General features: G+C 37.9%; 2 protein-coding genes across 5 annotated transcripts; one reads left to right on the top strand and one right to left on the bottom strand.

Moving 5' to 3' along the window:
• Positions 1-616: 616 nt before the first annotated feature.
• Positions 617-5673, top strand: si:dkey-260g12.1 (tumor necrosis factor receptor superfamily member 14). Of its 4 annotated transcripts, none has more exons than XM_044360201.1 (11): positions 617-748; positions 942-1010; positions 1213-1270; positions 1606-1716; positions 1915-2058; positions 3171-3261; positions 4023-4069; positions 4190-4309; positions 4563-4585; positions 4698-4803; positions 4999-5673. In XM_044360201.1, exons 2-11 carry the CDS (start codon positions 942-944, stop codon positions 5268-5270), a joined length of 1041 nt encoding a protein of 346 aa, XP_044216136.1. In that variant the 5' UTR covers positions 617-748; the 3' UTR covers positions 5271-5673. The 4 variants fall into 4 exon arrangements, with proteins under 4 accessions (XP_044216136.1, XP_044216134.1, XP_044216135.1 ...); XM_044360200.1 differs by having other exon boundaries at positions 619-748; positions 3168-3261; XM_044360199.1 differs by having other exon boundaries at positions 617-1010.
• On the bottom strand, positions 5313-19358 carry cd27 (CD27 molecule). The gene is made up of 7 exons (XM_044360229.1): positions 17308-19358; positions 16705-16846; positions 16503-16628; positions 14078-14227; positions 11239-11292; positions 6433-6537; positions 5313-6252 (listed from the first exon to the last, which is right to left on the bottom strand). Exons 2-7 carry the CDS (start codon positions 16844-16846, stop codon positions 6137-6139), a joined length of 693 nt encoding a protein of 230 aa, XP_044216164.1. The 5' UTR covers positions 17308-19358; the 3' UTR covers positions 5313-6136.
• Between the last annotated feature and the right edge of the window lie 595 nt (positions 19359-19953).

Consider the following 19953-nt stretch of genomic DNA (forward strand, 5'->3'; position numbering starts at 1 on the left):
ATTTTTTTTTTTTATTCTTGGTGGTAATGTTGAACTTTATCACCTAACTGCCACTTGTCACACTTATATGCATATTACTGTCACGATGACAAAACTGAGCTCGCTCTCAGTGAGTTTCCACTGTGCGAATAAAGGTTTCAATCTATCAATCTATCAATAAAACAATCAATCAATCTCAAAACATAGGCAAATAATATACAAACTGTCTGCATTGCTAGATATCATAAGTGAGAAAATGTTTGTTTTTCTGTAATTTGAGTGAACTGGCCCTTTAAATCACTTTCAGATTCCCCTAGAATATGTGAAGGCCATTATAACAATGTGTTACAAACTGAATTTAATCTACACAAATATGATTAAAAATATACTTTTCCTTCAGAAATCGCATCATAACCGTCACCATCATGTTTTTGATACAAGGACATTTCTTTTATTCGTCAGAATCTTACAGTTTACATGGAAAGAGACAAAGCTTTGATGCATAAACGTTAGTCAGAGTGCCAGCCAGCCTGTGTGAGAGCTACACGAGTAAACAAGACAGCAGCAGCAGCAGCAGCAGCAGCAGCAGCAGCAGCGTATAGAGATCAGTGGGCGGAGGAGACAGGAAGATGTAACAGGTAGGGAAACAGTGACACAGAGGATGGGTAGAGTGAGTGAGAAGACAGAGAGAAGAAGAGAGCGAGAGGCACACCTTGAAGGAAGTTAACAAAATAACGGAGAGAGAACAAAAGGAGCATCATATCTGAAGGTAAAAATTTGTATGTTTTGTTAAATTTCCATTATCGTTTAATATCACACCTTATTTACTGATATGTGAATAATCAGATGGTGCATTGAACTTTTAAAAACGCACCCTTCATCTCAAGATGGTGTTTGTACTGTACCGGACCACTTCAAATCTGTCAACCATGTTAACATTTTCTCACTTTTTTCTCCGTAAGATGGGACTTGTGCAATACTGTGTAACTCTCCTGATGTTATCTGCACAATTGGTGTTCACCGTGCCGCTGGTAACAATTTCCTTCCTGCTCAGTTTATCTCCCTGAATTTTTGTACATAATTTACTCAAAAAAAACTTGTGTTGTTTGCTTTTCAAGTGTTAGAAAAAGCTCAAACTTTCAAATATATAAACATGACCTGTGTGATAAGTTACTTAGGACTTTACTGGAGTATTATAGTGGTTCATATCTAATTGTATTAATGTGTTAACAGACAGAAAAGACAGAGTATTGTCCAATGGGTGGCAGACAGTGTATAAGGTGCCCTGCAGGTAAGAAAAGTGTTTTCTATTTCTATATGTCTCTGTATTTATTATTTCTGTCTGTTCCTCATTTAGTTTTGACTCACCGTTTTTAAATGAATGAATCAGCAGTGATTAATAATTGGAAATTACTATGAAACTGCTAGACATACTGTAACTGTCTTTCTGTCTCTGTATCTGTTTTTTTGCACGTCTCCTTGTCTATCTTGATGAAAAGAGACGCATACTGCATACTGAGCTTGTACCTTTTGACCACATCCTTCATTAATATGCACCCCTGTGCGGGCAGTTTCTCTGCTCTCCTCATCCGGTTTGCCGTCATTTGTTTCTTTCTGTTCTGTCAGGTGAGTATCAGAAATCATGTACAGAGTGTGAACCGTGTTCTACTGGATGGTACACATCTACCATGAACTGTGAAGACAGCTGCCACCCCTGCTTCAAAGACTGCAGACCAGGTAAGGTAGAAGGAGTCATTTCTGCCTAGCTGATGATTAAATCTGTCCCTGTCAGGACTGTGATGATACCAATGATCTTTGGGTTTCTATAAGAAATCTATTGATAGTGACACTAATCTTATTCTCTTTGCACTTCTTCAAATGACCTTTTGCTGGGATTAAAATTCATGAAATCATCTTTATTTTTCTCTGTCTCAGATTACCATTTGAAGGTGATTAAGAACTGCACAGGCACGTCTGATCTCCAGTGCGTCTGTGAGGATGGCTTTGAATGCGCTGAAAATGTCACGCTCTCAGCCAACTGCAAGCACTGTGTCAAGATCACAGTCAAAACCACAACTGGTAAATACTGAGCAGTGCAGATCTTCAACTCTGTCATATTTCAGTGAACAGGCCTCAACCACCAGGTGGCCTCATGATAAAGACATTCAGGAGGTTTTCACTGACTGTTAGAAAAACACAGACAGTAATGATCAGTTGTTCACAGGTGTGGCAGTCATAAAGGATGTTTAGAGAAGAACTGTGTACTTTACTGTTAGTGGTGCTGAAATGTCAGTGAAGCAATCACTGGTGAAAAAAATACATTAGTTAAAAGTAGTAATACCACTATTTGCAAGCACCCCAGTATTAGTAATAGTCCTGCTTTAAAAAGGACCAATGTGTAGAATTTAGTGGCATCTAGTGGAACAGACTTGGCAGAAATGTAATATGATATTCATGAGTAGGTTTTAATTAGTGTATAATCCCATGAACATAAGAATCCGTGGCCTTTTGCATTTTTCACTCACCGTAGGTTCTCCTACACACCTTGATGGTGGTGGTGGTGAGGTGGGGGTAATATTGTTGTGCAATCTCACCTCACCTCTAGATGCCACTAAATCTTACACAGTCGTCCTTTAAGTCCTACTAATGGAAATGCAAGTGAATATCAGCAAATAATTGTTGTAAAACAGTAGATCATGCTTTCAGTTCAGTTGAACGATTACATGAAAAACTTTTAAAGTCTTTCAAAAAACACTGTAATCAATAATTTATAAACATTTGGAGGCATCTGGATATTTAATTTCTACCTGACTGCAGTGATATTTTATGAGCTTATCTTATCTTATTTTAAAAGCAAAATTTCCATCTCAAAAGTAACCAGTAACTCCAGCTGTCAGCTAAATGCAAAGGAATAACAGTAAAAGAAAAACTTCCAATTAAATGTAGTGGTGAACAAGTTCAAAGTATCCCAAACTGCAAATCCTCAAGTGCTAGTACCTCAGAACTGAGAATGAGGGCAAGGAACGTGGAGGCATGACTTATCAGCATGAGGAAGCTTCTGCCTCAACAGATATGTGCGATGTGTTTGTTTCAATCTTTCTAATGAATAAAGGTTTAGTAGAACAGGATATCATTTAGGCTTTACTGCTGCCAAAAAATGCCAAACTTGCTTCATATTTGTCCTCCAGTAGCAGCCGTAATCCCGGTCGAAGATAAACAGACACCTTCCTCAGCTTCCTCAGGGCATAGCAGCACTTCCGCCGGACCCTGCTTATATCCCAAGTGAGTCATGGATTTCCCCAGATAAGTGGTGCAAGAAGTACTCAGATCCTTAACTTAAGTATAAGTAGCAATACCACAATGTAAAATTACTCCATTACAAGTAAAATTCCTGCATTTCAGATCAAGTAAAGGTACAAAAGTATTATCAGCTAAACTTAGTATTAGAAATAAAAGTACGTGTTTTGCAAGTTTGAAGTTCTGACACAAAAATGTTGATTAATTTTTCAGACTTTTCTCTAAACTTTTCTTTTTTGAGAAGTATTAGTTCGTCTTTGGGCCTCAAACAACTATTTATTTGGTGGAACTGCCAACTCAAACATCTGTAACCTGACAAGTAGCCACAACCACACACAGGGATTATCGAGAAGTTTGGGAACTACTGTTTAATCTTTAACACTTTTTTTTGTATTTTATAAGCTTATTATATGTTATTTCATGTCAAATTTTAATTCTACAGCTGTCAAATAAATGTAGTGGAGTAGAGTAGAAGTACAAAGTAGAATAAAATGGAAATGCTCAAGTAAAGTACAAGTACTTCAAAATTGTACTTAACTACAGTACTTGAGTAAATGTACTTAGTTACATTATACAGAAAATAACAAATACCTCACAAACTGTTTCAAAACTGTGGACTGGAATGACTGTTATGAATGTCATTACATTGATATTGTTTAGCATTTGTTACATAAAAATTACAGATACCGCAGACTTCCTTTGTTCACAGGGTCACATACTTAACATTTCACCCTTATCTCATGCAGATGCAACCCTCAGCATGTCACATTGGCAAGAAACGGCACACACAGAGGTGAGAGTATGTGAAAAAAAAATCATGGGCGTGTACTGTATGTGAGCGAGAGACAAAGACAAAAGGGGCACAATGCAGCATGTTTGACTGATGTTTTTTTTGTTTTGTTTTTAGAAACAGAACAGAGTTACAGCAGTCTGCGGGCAGCCATCTTGTGTCCAGTGGTTGCTATGGGATGCATTGCCTTTGTGATCCTGATCTGTTTCCGTCGTACCGGGGATGAAACATACTTCAAGCATGGTGAGATGGTTTTTACATCCAGGAAGTTCAGTTTATGGTCTGTCACTTTGACTGATAAGACGCTGAACTTGGGGAATCAAATCACTTCTGGGAAAGAAACAATTCACCTAAGAAGTTTAGAAATGATAAAACTGTGAACAGAGATCTGTAAAAATGGTCTAGCCCATCAGTCGCTATGCAAATCACACACATGATGATTCATTGTGTACAAGTTTACTTTCTGTTATTAATTTATTTATCTGCTGTTTTCCAGGTATCGCAAAGCTGTGCAACAGGGTAAGTAAAGATAATTTCAAGGCTTCTAATGCTCATTCTATCATGAAATTCATATACAAGGCATCATTTCTCTCTTGTTTGCCTCAAACTGATGGGTGTTTTTTCTCTTTAGGGGGGTAAAAATGCTTCTTACAAGTCGAAGGAGTCAACTCATCAGTTCCCCAGAGACTCATTCAGTGCAAAGCAGCAGCCATCGTCCCTTTCAGCAGCCAATCTAGGTACTGATGAGCAAGATGAAGAGTTTCATGTGTAAAACTTGACTCACTTTGTGGGATTGTGAAGAAAATAGGAAGTGTAAAAGATGAAGCTATGTTATGAGTTGTCCCATGCTGTATAATATATAGTGATGCACTTCTTCAGGTTAATTAAAAGAGTCCTTTATGTGCATTCTTTGCTTGTTAATGTCTCTGTAGGTCCAGTTCATGTACACAACCCGGGGACGGTCATCTTCAGCTTGCTCAGTCAGTTTACAGGCCAAGTTGGCCCGACAATTGAGGCGGGTAAGACAGCTGAGAGAGTGAGCAATGAAGAAGAAGATGACAGAGCCTGTCCTGTTTATCATCCCACATCCTCACCTGGCATTCACCTCTCTGAGGAGGAGAGAAGCGGAGATGTTGACAGCTTTATCTTTCCCTCCCAGGAGCAGGGGAAGGACTGTCACGTGTCCAAAGAGGAGGCGCTATGATACCTCGTTAAAAAATCCCAGAGGAATTTTGATGATGTCATGTCTGCTGGCCTGCAGCCTGTTTCTAAGCACATTCTTTTCAAGGAAGGAACTGTAAAATTGAAACAACAGAATGAGTTTGGAGCAGATTCATCTTTCCCTGGAAAACTATGAGGGGATCTCAGCTCTCTGCAGTAACATTTTTATCTACGGGCTGTTGAAAGCAAACTCTGAACTTAAATTGAAGCACAGCTGGGAGCTCCTTTGTAAGTTATTTTTTTAAATCTTGTGTAAATACTCTTTGATAAGCTCTGCCAGCCCTTTTTTTACCAGCATGAGATGTGGCTGTTTAATGGTATACCTAAATATTAGGCATTTTGTTTGTATCAAAATTTTATTTTGAATTAAAAAAAACAAGTATAAATCTTTGTAAGTTATTGTAAAAATTCCATTTCCTATAAAACATCCACATGTGACGTGTATTATCTGACTGCACAATGTATATATACACATATAAATGTAAAGATCTGAAATATCTTTAACTTTTGTGTACCATAGTACATACCACCATTTAACAACATACTGCACAATTTCTAACTCATGCACTCTTCAGTTTCTTTCCTTATCTCCGTGTTTTTATACACTTTTACTATCTTAACTTCATAGATATGAAAAGTTCATGTTTCATCTCAGGAAACAGCGACAGTCGTGAAGCATACAGTATGTTTTCTTCTTTCATCAGCGTGGAGCGGAGTGACGCTTGGCACCATTTGACATAAATGTCCAAAGCAACAAAATGTTGTGAATCTGCTATATGTCACTAAATGTCCACCTGCCATCTTATTGTTCATCCAAGTTCAGATTCAACACCCTAAACAGTCTTTAACTCAAACTTCGATTGGTTGTTCACATTTCCCACACATTTCCTGGACTGGTTTGGATACTCCCTCGTCGTCTGTGGCATTCCCTGGTAGCGCAGTAGGTTTTTCAGTCAAAATGTATCCTGGCAACAAGAGAGGGGGGAGAGGTATTTGAGGAATTAGATTAAAACATCTGGTAACAATCAAAGTGTTAAAGTGCAAACAGTATTTAAGCACAGAGTATTTAAGCTCAGTGTACTTCCTGTATTTATATAGTGGTGCAAGTTTATCAGCTACATTCTCTTGTGTAATAATCAACTGACCTCGCTTAGATCTGATCCAGCACAGAATGGGCTTGAGCTTTGATATGACAATGAGGACAAGTCCTACACACAGGAGGGCAATTATCACCAGGTACCACATTGTATCTGTGAGAATGTATGAAAAAGACATGTTAGGAAAATTTAGATTAACATCCACAGGAAGAGAAGTTCAATCATTCCATTTTTTTAATTGATATTTATGTCCAACAATTTGTCACAGCAGGAAAGTTATAAGACATTTCTTATAACATTTTAAACCACCCACCCAACTATACATCTACACAGCTAAATAAATGATACAAACAATATTGATAATTATAATATTAATAAGCAAACTAATAAAATACAGTAAAATACTGTGAATTTTGATGCTCTCTGGAACCAAAGCCAAGAACAGACATTAACAGTAGGCCACTGTAAGATTTGACAGTGGGGCTGTAGTTCTGTAGTAACTGGGCTCGGGTGTGGCCAGTGGGCTCCATTATGGATTTTGTGTGTCAATCAGAATATGTTTGAGGCCTTTAAGATACAAACAATGCACAAAACTAGCAAATATTTTGATCTGATACATTGCAAGAATATACAGCAATTGGGTTCATGCATGTTTAGCTCCATAGCGCCCCCTAATGCGTGGCAGGCTGTAGTCAGGATAATGTTGCTCTGATATTCACAAAATCTGGTACACACGTTGCTCTCATCATTTTGGACATATTTCACAATGGCTTTCACTATCTCCAGCCAACTGGAAGTTGGCCATTTTTAATTTTTTTGGCGTTATTCCTGTATTTTATGTGAGCTTTTTTAACTCCTTCTGGAGGGTTTATCGGATTCATTTGAAATTTGGTTGGTATAACCCTCAGACTAACGTGACGCTAAATTGTGAAGGAATAGTCAATATCTTGAACGATGATGTCATAGGTCATGTGACAACATGCCATTTTTGGCACTTTTTGAAACTCCTCCTAGAGAATTCAACAAGTCCACCTCTAATTTGGTCAGAAAAATCTCAAGACCTTCACGATGCAACACTGCAAAGCTTTTTAGTTTTTGTGGAATGCTGTTGCTGTGATGCGTAAAATTTGCATGTTTCGCTATAAAAGAGGAAGCTGTTGTAACTTGACTTTCCACTGTCCAGTCTGCCCCAAATGTCACATGCTGGGTAAGAGTCCAGGCCTGTAGACAACTACATGCCCATATTGAGTCATAGTCATAGCGCCACCTACTGACAACAGGAAGTCAGCCTTATGCGACAAACAACATCTGATTTACATGAAATTTACATGGTGTCGGCTACACATAATATACAACAATATGACATATGTGTTCTCTAGCACTACATAATGGACAGAGGAAGTGATAGTTATCTCCTACATGCAAAGTCCAATATTCATGAAAATACATATACACGTCAGCTGACCTCAACTAAATCTATTGCTGCATTAAAGACCCACTTGTGTAGCGCCACCTACTGACAACAGGAAGTCAGCCTAATGTGACAAACATCATCCAATTTACATGAAATTTACATGCTGTGGTCTACACTTGATATACAGCAACATGACTTATGTGTTCTCTAACGCCACATAGTGGACACAGGAAGTGATAGTTATCTCCTAACTATGTGTGATGTCCAATATTCATGGAAATGTATATCCATGTCAGTTGCCTTCTGGTAAATGTATAACTGCATTAATATTTCACTTATGTAGTATTGCCTACAGACAACAGGGAGTGAAGCCTAAATGACACATAGTTCATCAAATGTATACCTAATATCCAGTATGTCATCTCCATCGCCACATACTGCACATAGTATTTTTTTTTTTACCAACTCACACAGTGTCTGATAATCCTGAAAATTCAGAGCCGTGTCAGCCGACCTCCAGTAGCAAGTCTAGTTTCAGATTTTATTTGGATGACTGCTTTCTCTTGAACTACATATCAGTGAATGTGAACATTAGACCGGCCTGATCTATATCTACACCTTGTTTATCCCACTTGCATTTCATAATAATAATAGCCTTTTATCTAAAGTGCATAACAATTGAAGTTGATTCAAATATGTAACAAGTTGGTTAAGATATGTTTGCTGCTGAGCCCTAAAAGACAGAGGGGACATATTGGTTATCTTAGCTCGACCCAAGTGTGTTTCTAAGCTGCAGCTATAGGTTGCTGCAAAGATATTGTAGTTTGTAGCTGCACTAAAACTTGGGACATACTAGGTGATTTCCAGGCAACATTGCTTCCTCAAACAAGTGTTACATGTAGTTTTCAGGGATTTTGTTGTGATTAACCCTGAAAGGGGAACAAAAGCCAGGCGGGGAAAGTAATGCCTAAAAAGACAAAGAGGCTCTCAGTGATCCTCATCTGCACTCTTCTGAAGAACTTGACATCTCCTTATAAAGGTCAATTAGGTGCCCTTCCTGTGTAAAATGTTTCTCTCCGCCATTCAATTGATTCATTTCTCTTTATTTCTCTTTATTCGTGGTTCTTTCTTACTCACTGACCTATGAGCCTGGAAGCCTGGATGCCGACCTTCTGCCAATTATAACAGAGGACATTTGAAGGTATTATAAACTGTACATCCTTCAATCTGTTTAATTGTGCTTTTATATTTTTTAACAGTAGTTGCTGTTTAGACTCATGGCAAAGTTTTGCCGGCAGCTCAGGATATTTTAATTAATACATTTGAAAGCCTTTTAATAAATGTTCAGTTCCCTAAAGCTGTCACTTGTCTCATCTTCTTTTGTGCCAGATGTTAAGTTTTGTGTGTTTTTAAATGTAAAACTGAGCTGATTACTTTAACTGGACATTACTGGACCATTAAGATTAAAGACACATTGTTATTTACAGTATATGTCTGCAATTTATAGTTTGTTTTTATTAATATGAATAAGAAGAAAACTTTTCAGTTGTTTACTGTAACATTTACTTTACGAAACTGTTACTGTAGTTTACAATAACAACACTGTAAAAATACTGTATATTATTGCAGGCATAGCTACTTTATCAAACTGTGAAGCTCATATTTTACAGCAGAATACTGCAATAATTTTTACATCAACTTACTGTTAAAATAAATTAAAGCAATGACACTGTACGGCTGCCAGTAGTTTACTGTACTTTTACGGGGATGAAAGTAGGTTTAGTTGCATACATTCAAAGAGTGAATACAATAAAATGAATAAATAATAATAATTTTTTAAAAAGAAATTAATCAGAAATAAGAGACGTTATCTACATATATTGACGGCAGGCTTCATCTGTTGTCGTTTACTGTGTGTGATGGCTGTGATGTGAGATCAGTTCATAGACATCGTCTTTTGTTGATGTGGTCCAAGAATGGGCTCTATGTTTTCAGGACCAGGTCTTGGTGTCCCGAGAGTCTGAATATGACTCATTCATAACCTGCCAGTGCTCAAATGATGAGGGTGTGATTAATTTCCATTGTCCCGCAATAACTCTGCTTCATAGCCAATCGGCACCACAGTTTACTGAAACCAGGGATAATACCTGACATACACAAGGCTGGGCTCTTGGCCAGGGAGACATTGAACAGATCATTTATAAAAGATATTATTTCCACCCACTGATCCTTAACCATGTCACGCTCATTTAACATGTGTACTTTGTTCCAACTTCTTGATGACAACGCCTCTATGATTCATCATGTCCAGATAATCGGCCATTAACAAAGTCTACCTGGTCTGGATGTATTATTGTGGGAGGTATGTTGTCCAGTTTGTTTGGTAGTACTTTTTATCTTGCCATCTACATTTCCCTATAATATGGGTCTATAGCTGCCACATTGCTGGAGATCTTTCCATTTTTTGTGGATTACTGTAATTTAACTTTTCCACATATAGTATATCACTGACGTTTTTGAAGTAAGCTGAGTATATTTCTAGAGTTCAATCATTTCCTTGTTTTTGGCTGGACAAGCCCTATAACCGTGGTTGTGATTGAATGACTGTGTAAGTGAGTGAGTGAGTGAGTGAGTGAGTGAGTGAGTGAGTGAGTGAGTGAGTGAGTGAGTGAGTTAGTCAGTGAGTGAGTGAGTGAGTGAGTGAGTGAGTGAGTGAGTGAAGGAGTTAGTAAGTGAGTGCGTGAAGGAGTTAGTAAGTGAGTGCGTGAGAGCTCTTTCAAAATGAATTGGCGTGAGATGATGGAAGCTGAGGACAGCAGCGTGACGCAGAGTGACTGTGTTTCTTGCTCTGAACTCTGACGCTCTCAGCTCCGGTGATAAATGCAGTGAAGTCAGCTAAACTAATACCAGGACGTACACTTCTTTTTTATTTCTCTGACGTTTTCACATCACAAACGATGAATAACAACATTAAAACACGAGTCTTGCCAGTAAAACATGCGACTCGTGGGCTGTTATATCAGTTTAGTGTGCAGCAGCTGCTCTGCAGGCGGGCTTGACTTTACTGTAACTGCAATAACCAGGAGGCAGAAAAAAGGCATATAGAAGCGTCTTAAACCACCTCAAATAACAATCACAGCGATAAAAGAGTAGAAGGAGTTAACAGATAATTAGATTCTTTATAATTTGAATTGAAATACGTTGTTTTTCAAATCAAACATCCCAAGATATGAGTAGAAAGTACTGTTCTTTAAACTGCATGCATAACCTTTTTTTGACTCAAACGTAGCTTAACCATGTCATGTGATCTGCTACTTCAGTACACTTTAACAACAAATATTACTGGGACCACTACAGAAAACTGCAGATGAACATTTAATATCCAAGAACTCACAGAATAGACATTATCACTGACTATACCTGTAACACATTGGCCATACCTTTCACTGGTGCAGGAGATGGTGCGAATATGGTGGAGGCAGAGGGTTTGAAGGCTAAAAAGAAGACATTAAAAAAAAAATTATAGTTCAATGGAAATATAAAACTGTTCATGGTTCAAAATAGTCAATGAGCTCACTCTGCTGTGCCTTATTTTTAACACTCTCATCATAATTTATAACCACATAATATGATTTATAATTAGCTCATGTCACCTTGTGCCAGTGTGACTTTACTCTATGGATACTGCAGAGTAAACAAAGGCTACTGAGGTCACAACAAAGTTTATCAACATTTTTTATCAGCTGATAGGTTTGTTGTCGTTTTGTTTTACGTCAGCGCTGAAATATTTCAGCTGAACCTTTCCTGAATGTATGCTGCTATGATTACAGCACTATGTAGTGCTACAACGTGTTGCCATGGTTACAGTTCTATGCCAAGTTGCCATGGTTACAGTTCTAGTGAAAACTTTTTCTGTGATTCTGGGCCCCCTAAAGAAACAAGGACCCACTTTTTTATGGAGCTGATGGAGTGGAAAAGATGAAGCAGATGGAACATATATTACTGTACAAAATATTATTTGTGTGAAAATGTTTTTCAGTCTGTCTTCTATTTGAATCTATTGTCTTTTAAAGTATCCAGTATCCAGCATAATCAGCTTGTGAGAGCAATTCTATGACCTCTTAAGAATTTCTTTATATTACATTTCTGAAGAGAAAATAAGGATTTTTGTCAGTTTTGAGGTGCCTGTGTGCATGTGCAAGGCCGAGCTCTGTTTTCATTCATACTAAATTGTCTTGTGCATACACAAGTGAATAATATCGTTCACACAACATTTTATTTTGTTCCCCGCAGATAACATCTGTTAAAAAATTCAGAGGCTCCATATCTAAAAAAAAGGAAATGTATGTGGTTTCAATAGGTCCATGGTCATTTTCACCCTTCAAGCAGTAACTTGAGTGATAAGCAGGATAAGGTTTGTGTCATGTGTGTATGCTAGCTGCATACTATCTCTCATTTAATGCACAGCACTTAAAAGCTGTAATGATTTAAAGGTTGAGTTTCTGACCTCAAGTAGTGCAATGGATCAGTTTCATAAGAGTTTCTCCTCGTTTTGTTTGTCTCATGCACACACGCGAGGATGCACATGCAAGCATGATGCACAGTCCTGTCAATGGTTTTACACTACTGCAGTGATCTACGGGTGGTGGTATTGAACCAAGAAATGCAGCAGTACGCCAGCAAAGGCAAGGAAGAAGAAGACGTTAGAAGCTAGAAGCTAATGAAAGAATGTAAAAAATGCGGGTTTTAAAATTGACTTTGCAGAGGTTTAATGAGTTAGGAAATGCATTCTTTTGTTTGACCTCAAGGGTACACACAAAGCATTTTGTTTGTTAACAATAAAACTCCACAGGGCCCCCTTAAAGGTAGGTTCACAATTTTTCAAGTCTGTCCTTAAACAGTCAGGTACCCAAATGAACATTGACACATGTTTTTCTTGCTGTAATCATTCCTCCTGTTCATTCTGGCCATTAAGAGATCCCTACATAATGAACTTTTATTGTTTAAGTAATGGAGGACAAAACCCACTGTCCTCCTGTGCAAAATTGTATCTAAAAGTTTATTTAAAGCTGATATGAAGCTTCAGTTGTCCAAAAGTCAATTGAATTGAATTGAATTCAATTGAATTGAATTCAATGAGGCTTTATTGGCATGACCATATTGAAGTACAGTATTGCCAAAGCACATTGTACAAAGTAGTACAAACAGGGAGAAGTACAGGTTTTAACATACAAACAATAAAACAATATGTTGACCTTATAGCTTAAAAACAACCATTTCAATATTTTGAAATGCGAATTACATAATTCGGTATCTTTCAAAGTTACAGTCTTTTTGGTGCCAAGTTCCCTCTTTTTGTTACACTGCAGCTGAACAGGAACAACACACAAAGTAACTGTGGAAGACAAAGTACAGAAGTCCCCACGCACAGCCAGTATTTTCAGTCACATGCTGGTCGGTCACAGGAACATATAAGGTAGTATTAGTATTAGTCATGTGACTCAGATGTATTTATCACACCTGTGAGTACTCATGCGATTGTGCTGAGCGAACCTGAAGAAGCTACAGGTGAAACGCGTTGTTTGCTCCCACTAAAGTCACAGTAAAGTCACCTCAGTGTGTGTGGTGGTTAATTTTGATTTCACCTAATTGTGGAAGACATTGACTTGACTCAGAAACCTGAGGCCTCATATTATCAACAGATAAACTTTTAAATACATTTTTACTCAACATGAGGACTGTGGTTTTTGTCACCCATCACTTACATTGTAAACGCCTTAGGAGAGTTGTTTGAAGACAGACTTGTGAAAATAAAATTGTGAACGTATCCTTCAAAGAAACACTGACTGATTGGGTTTTTGCTGATCTCTAGTGGTTACAGGTTTAGCCTATACACGGTGACATCACAGATAAGTGTGGTTATGTGTGAAAAAGACCGCACTTCTGACAACACCCAAAGGTGAAGTTGGTTGTGGTGCAACAGATGTTGAACCGGAACAGTTACAGCAACTGTTTATAGTAATATAGTAATATTTATGGGAACCGTTCATCCTGGTGTTAAGTTACTCCACGTGTTACTCATGTGTTACCCACAATGTCCAAATATATTCTTATATTCATCTTTTATTTTCACTCATCTGTCTGAGGAATGAGTTCATGAGGAAAAAAAGAGTTTAAATTCATGTGCATTTGAACAGACTTGAAAAATGGTGTCCCTGATCAGACATTAGCGGATACAAATCTGCAATTTTGATTGGTTGAATGTGCTGAGTGTCTTACCTGTAGTGGATGGTGGGAGTGTGGGTTTGGAGGTGGTGGTTGGTACTGGAATACACTGTGTGCACTGTTGGTCTCTGCATTTGAAGCCTGCTTTACATCTGCACACAGCATTACGAGTGACACTACACTGTGACTCAGGCTCCATGTTTTCTATTAAAAAAAAACAACCAAACACAATAATTAATTATTTATTAAAAATAAAGTATATTCATATTCCTGATTATGTTTTTGTTTGTGACAAACACACACGTATGCACATAGATTTCCTTAAAACATGACTAGAATCAGAAAATGAGAAATGATTCAGAAATTGGGCATGGCTGGTAAGAGTCTGGTTTTAACTCATGAGACGGTTATATTATCACTACTGCTGCCATTTCTTAGGGACAGACACAGCTGTTATTTCTCAGTGAAAGCAGTATTTCACTTTGATGAAACATTTTCTTTCTTACAGACAGCTTTAACATGCATTCATCAACGTGAGTTCACAAATTAGCAAGCAGAGAACTACTTATATGAGCCTCACAGAGCCACAATCATCACAAGAGACCTAGTTTTCATAACAGCCCAAAAATAGTTTATAAAACTGCAGCCATGACAATCATAAATAGATATAATTTTATGTCATCTTTTGTCATATTTCTGGGAAAACCTCCTATCTTAGCGGTTCAATTTCATACATGAACTGATCTGAGTGTCTTCATCAAAAAGTATTTGTTTATTATTACTACATTATTATCTGCAGTAAACTGTTGTCTTGACCATATCCTGCTGTTTCCTATAATGCTGACAACCAAATGTCTCCACAGGTGCCATTCAAGTATAAAATTTACAACAGATTATTGGAAAATCCAATGTGGTGTTACATTAGTTTGCCATGTGGGTTGATATTCTTGAGGTCAGAGATTCAAGAGATCTTAAGAACTGAAAATGATTTAATATGATGACATATTATTGTAAAAGGGGCAGGTGTCCACCTTTGCAACTTGCTACAATAACAGAAAACCTGCACATTCTTGCGTATCGTTAACACTTAATTAAGTATGAATGAATAAACTTTGAACTAATACTGTTGAAGTTCAAGAGCAATGTGGGGGTTTTTTGTGTGGGTTGAATCATTTCCACCAATATTATTTTCCACAGCCGTTGATTGTTTTGAAACCCCTGCATGTGTAGGATTTAAAGATCTTTTATTTTTTAAGCACCCCCTTCATCCTTTAAAGAGTTTAAAAAAAAAAAAAAAGATAGCTATCAAAGAGTGTCTGGAGATATTTTCATATTTAAAAGTTTTGTTTACAGCTGCTCTACAGCTGTAACATTGGATCATAATATGTTAGACCATATTCTCTTGATTACAAGATAATTCTGGTCCCAAGCATTGAAGTCAGACTCAGCTAAAACATACCTGCGCTGCAGAATTCAGACTGAAAATTACATACTTTCTCTCACTTGTATGTTCTCTTTTATGTTTTCCATGGTGACATTTAAAATTCAACAAACAGTCTGTTTTTGCTCACCTGTACCAGGGCAAAGACCTGAGTAATAACATAGGACATGACATTTATGTCTGCTGCTCTTTCCGATGTTTACCACTTCTCTGTGTTTTTCTTTTTTTTCCACTTACATGACGATGGTCTACCTTTTGAACCTCCTCCTATCGTTACCACTGCTGGTGGGCTGTGCTGCTGATGCTATTACCATGAAAACACGACTATCTACGAATGAATCCCACCCCAGTGTCCCTGAGCTAGTTAACAGAGGGTTTCTTAGACCCCCTACCCCTCCTTCTATTCATCTCTCTCTGACTGTATCCCATCATGATACTCTGAACGGGAAATCCCCTCACATATGTGACATTAGCTGTCTACAGTCAAACGTGAAATCATGAACCTGCAAACAGAGTTGAGTAACAACTAAAAGTCTGTCTTTGTCAAAGTTTTATGTCGTAACTGGTCGAAGTCACTCCCACATCATGCTCAAAAGACAAAGTCACTGAGGTCACACACATCATACACGTGAATTACACAAAAAATTAACAAAGAACTACAGAGTTTCACACAGGGGAAGGGAGAGGGGGGAGTTTGTTCTGATGATATCTGATGATTTGCATATCTGATAATAGACTAACAATCAACTGTGTATAATGATATGACTTTGAATGTTCATTTCTCTCATTATACATGCATCACGAGACAGCAAAGTGGCAAAGTAAAAAAGGAAGGTTCAAACTATTAATTAAATCACTCGTATTTGCAAGAATTCACCCTTAAAAAGCATCCTTGAATCCAGTATCTCAGTACTGTTGCTATCATCAGTCACACATGACACTGTTGTAGTTTGCATGATATGAACGTTCTCACACACTTCAGTTCTCACACATACTTAGTACTCTAGCCCCCAAGACAAAAGCTGTGAGATTACTCACCTTTGTTGCAACTTCTACAAACATCGCAGTCCATCTGCACATTGTAGGAATCGGTGTAGCGGTCACCTGTGCAAGGTTTACACTCAGTCCCACACGTATCAGCTGGACGCCGCAACAGATGTTCTCCTGTAATATATTTACAGTTATAAGATGTTTGTATCAAAGCTACAAAATCTATCAAAACAGAAAGAAGTTACTGTACCTGGTGGACACTTGTCACAGCAGAGTTTTGGCTGGTCTACAGGCCAGGTATATTGTGAGTCACTGCACCGAATGGAAAGCACAGAGGGCAGGAAAGAGAAATCACACAGAAAAAGTAAAGCGATATAATAGAAGGGCTGCATCTGGGAGGAAAAAGATGAGGATGAAGAGGAAGAGGACGATGAAGAGGGGAGGAGCAGGAGGAGCAGGAGGGGGAGGAGAAGGAGGAGGAGGAAAACAGGTGAAATTGGTCAGTTTCACATTATGGTCACATTATATTTCCAATAGACAGACACTGAATGAAAAAATGTGCATCTTGTAAAAACTACAAGGCTGTACAGCACTTTATAGTATTCACACAAGTCATAACAGACACAGAACTCGGCAGGGAAGCGACACGATATCCTGAACCACACATTTCAGATTTAAAAAGCATGTAACATACAATAGTACTGGTGAGTAAAATCAGCTTTGTGCTAAAACAAACACCCTAAAAACTTTACATCTCACTACGAGTGAGATTACAGGAACATTACTGTGAAATCTACTAACTTCCAACATGACAGGAGACTTTTATCAAAGGTTTGACTGACAGTGGACTTACCGTGGATGAGAAGGTGAGACAAGATGTAACCTGGGACCCTCTGAGTGTAAGACTGAACAGGGGACCAGAAGTGTGTCAGGGGATTATTCATAAAATGTCAATGATGACTCATTATGAAACCCTAACATTTTACTGCAGTGTCTTTGAAACCTCTTCTGCCCTGTGCTCTCATCCTGTGTCTTCATTCGTTGCGACCCCCTGGCTCTGTGCATGGCGCTCTCAAGCATAAACATACCAGCCTCCACTTGTTTCCACAGGCGCCATCTCTCGTCTCATCAAAAATTGAACTTTTGTCTCTTAAAAAAAACATCTGATGTTTCCTTTCTCTCTCTCTCGGTCTCGCTCTCTCTCTCTCTCTCTCTCTCTCTCTCTCTGTCTCTCTCTCTAACCATCTCTCTTCCTTTGCCACCTTCTTAGATGACAAGGTCTCTTCAAGTAAAATATCATATACCACTCATTTAATGTCAAGCAAAACTGTTGTTCTTACAGAAAGCTGATGAGGCGATAAACATTCTCAGAAATTATTCTGATGAGAGGCTCCGCAACCTCATGACACATAGTAGTGAGAAATAAAAAGGCTTCTTTAAACAATACCAAATACAGTAGATAAGCCTAAAATCCCTCATAAATAGAAGTGACATAGTCAACTTATCATAAATCTACTAAGTAAATGATTTTTTGTATTTATTTTATAATAGTTGAGGGTTAGTTTAGTTTTATTTACTCCTAACTGCACTGTCCGCATTACATTGTGTGAAATACTTTCCACGTGTGGCAGCTGAGAGACAATTATCTGTCACGCTATCTAGATTACTGTGACTTAAATTGTACAGTTTGTGTCTAAACGCTGCTGGCCGTAAACAGAATAATGACTCTGGAAATTCCTTCTGTTGCTTTGTACTAAAATTTTTGTTTTAGCAGTTAATCAGTAATAAACAGCTGATTTGCATTTGTATGCAGATCTTCCCCCAAACGCTTGAAATCCTATGGTTGTTATGGTCTTTTTTTTCTCCGCTTAAGCATCACTCTTATTCAAAACTGAATTAAAAGCCCCAGGCGCACGAGGCATTCAGCTGTCATGTTGTAGTCTTGACACATTGGCCTCTGCTTGAGCTCAGTTTTCACAGAAACTAGGCAGCAACACGTGACCTCTTGTCAACCGTGAAACGGGGCCAGTTGAGGAAGCAACATCTTGAGGGGGGCTGCCTCCGAGGTCCTGTGTGTGACTCGTAGCAAGCAGCAAGAGTGCATAGATGACTGTGTGAAAGAGATGACTGAGCACCAAAATCACTCTCAACTGACTTAGAGCAAACCTGACCATGCTTATCTTGAGGTTTCAGTATTAGGCTACTTGACAGTAAGGACTATTATGTTTGATTAGCACTTCACAGAAATCTTTCCCAGGAACATGTTGACATTTCTGTGGTGAAGTAAACAGATAAACAGAGGGCACTTTTTTCTTTTGGTTTTTCTTTTGGGCTTGAAAAACAAATTCTATATGAAGAGTCAGAGCCGTCCAGTTCTCACAGCTGGCCTCTCAGGTCATGTGTTGAACTTACCACTGTGGGTGTCTGCACGTGCACAATCTTGTGTTGAAGAGCTACATAAACTGTAGGCTATAACACTTTGTCTATGTGTGACACTGAAACAGAGAGAAAAAGATAGAGAGAGAGAGAGAGAGAGACAGAGGAAGCGATAGAATAAAGCAAGACACTTTTTTTTGTTTGCTCACTGAAAAAGACGGATGTGGTTTTTCTGAGGAAACACTTGTCTTGCTCTGCTGAGTGAGCTCTTTCATGTACTGTACCAGCAGGATCACGTGAGGCTACACTCTGCTGGCCTGCTGTATGAAGCACCAGCCCACTCCAGCCTATTTTTAGTTTTAATTAAACCTCTATGGTACTTGTAATTATGTTGGTGCTTAAAACTTTCCTAAATTCAGTGGCTTCATTTTCTCTTTATAGGACTGTCACATACTTAAAACAAATTTTCTCTAGGAACCAAAACACTTTATTTCATTTTTAAAATATCCTTGATTTTGAAATTAAATGAGTTTTAATAATTATTTAAAATGTCTTATGTTAAAAACATGAGTTTTATGTGATTTATTCAGAAATTAAGGATTTCTTAAAAGAGTAATTTACAGACTTTTAAATTAGTAATGCATGAAGATATCTAATAAATGTAATCTATTAAATATTTTTCAGTGTCAGTGTTTGATTTCGTTTTATTAGAAAGTCTATTAACTTCTCTTTAATAGAAAACAAAGGGCTTTTGTGGTAATAATTAGTTTGATGTTCATAATATCAGGGTGAAGTTATTTAAGGTCGTCTTTATTTGTCCAACTCAGTTAAGTAATTTTAAGGCTGTTTCTCTTTGATAAAGATCCCCTTCAAATGCGCTTTCAATGTAAGTGATCAGTCATTTTGTGAAAAAATGCATTTAAAAGTTTATCTGAGCTTATATGAGGCTTCAGCAGTCTGAGTTAGTCATATCAAGTGGAAGTCTGACACATTTACAGTCTTTTTAGCATCAAATTCCCTCATTGTGTTTCCTCAGACAGTGTTTCCCTGTTGAGCTGCAGTGGAAGTATAGTAACAAAAAGAGGGACTTTGGCACTAAAATGACTGTAAAGGTTGAAAGATA

This window comes from Thunnus albacares, chromosome 8 (genome assembly GCF_914725855.1).
Source record: "Thunnus albacares chromosome 8, fThuAlb1.1, whole genome shotgun sequence".
NCBI lineage: Eukaryota > Metazoa > Chordata > Actinopteri > Scombriformes > Scombridae > Thunnus > Thunnus albacares.

Coding starts and splice junctions, on each gene's coding strand:
- si:dkey-260g12.1 (XM_044360198.1), top strand. CDS start 867: ATGGTGTTTGTACTGTACCGGACCACTTCAAATCTGTCAACCATGTTA. Junction 2,059..3,167: donor CACAGTCAAAACCACAACTG/GTAAATACTGAG, acceptor TTTGTCCTCCAG/TAGCAGCCGTAATCCCGGTC. Junction 4,310..4,562: donor TGAAACATACTTCAAGCATG/GTGAGATGGTTT, acceptor GCTGTTTTCCAG/GTATCGCAAAGCTGTGCAAC.
- cd27 (XM_044360229.1), bottom strand. CDS start 16,846: ATGCAGCCCTTCTATTATATCGCTTTACTTTTTCTGTGTGATTTCTCT. Junction 14,228..16,502: donor TTGTAGAAGTTGCAACAAAG/GTGAGTAATCTC, acceptor TTTTTTTAATAG/AAAACATGGAGCCTGAGTCA. Junction 6,253..6,432: donor CTGGATCAGATCTAAGCGAG/GTCAGTTGATTA, acceptor TCTTGTTGCCAG/GATACATTTTGACTGAAAAA.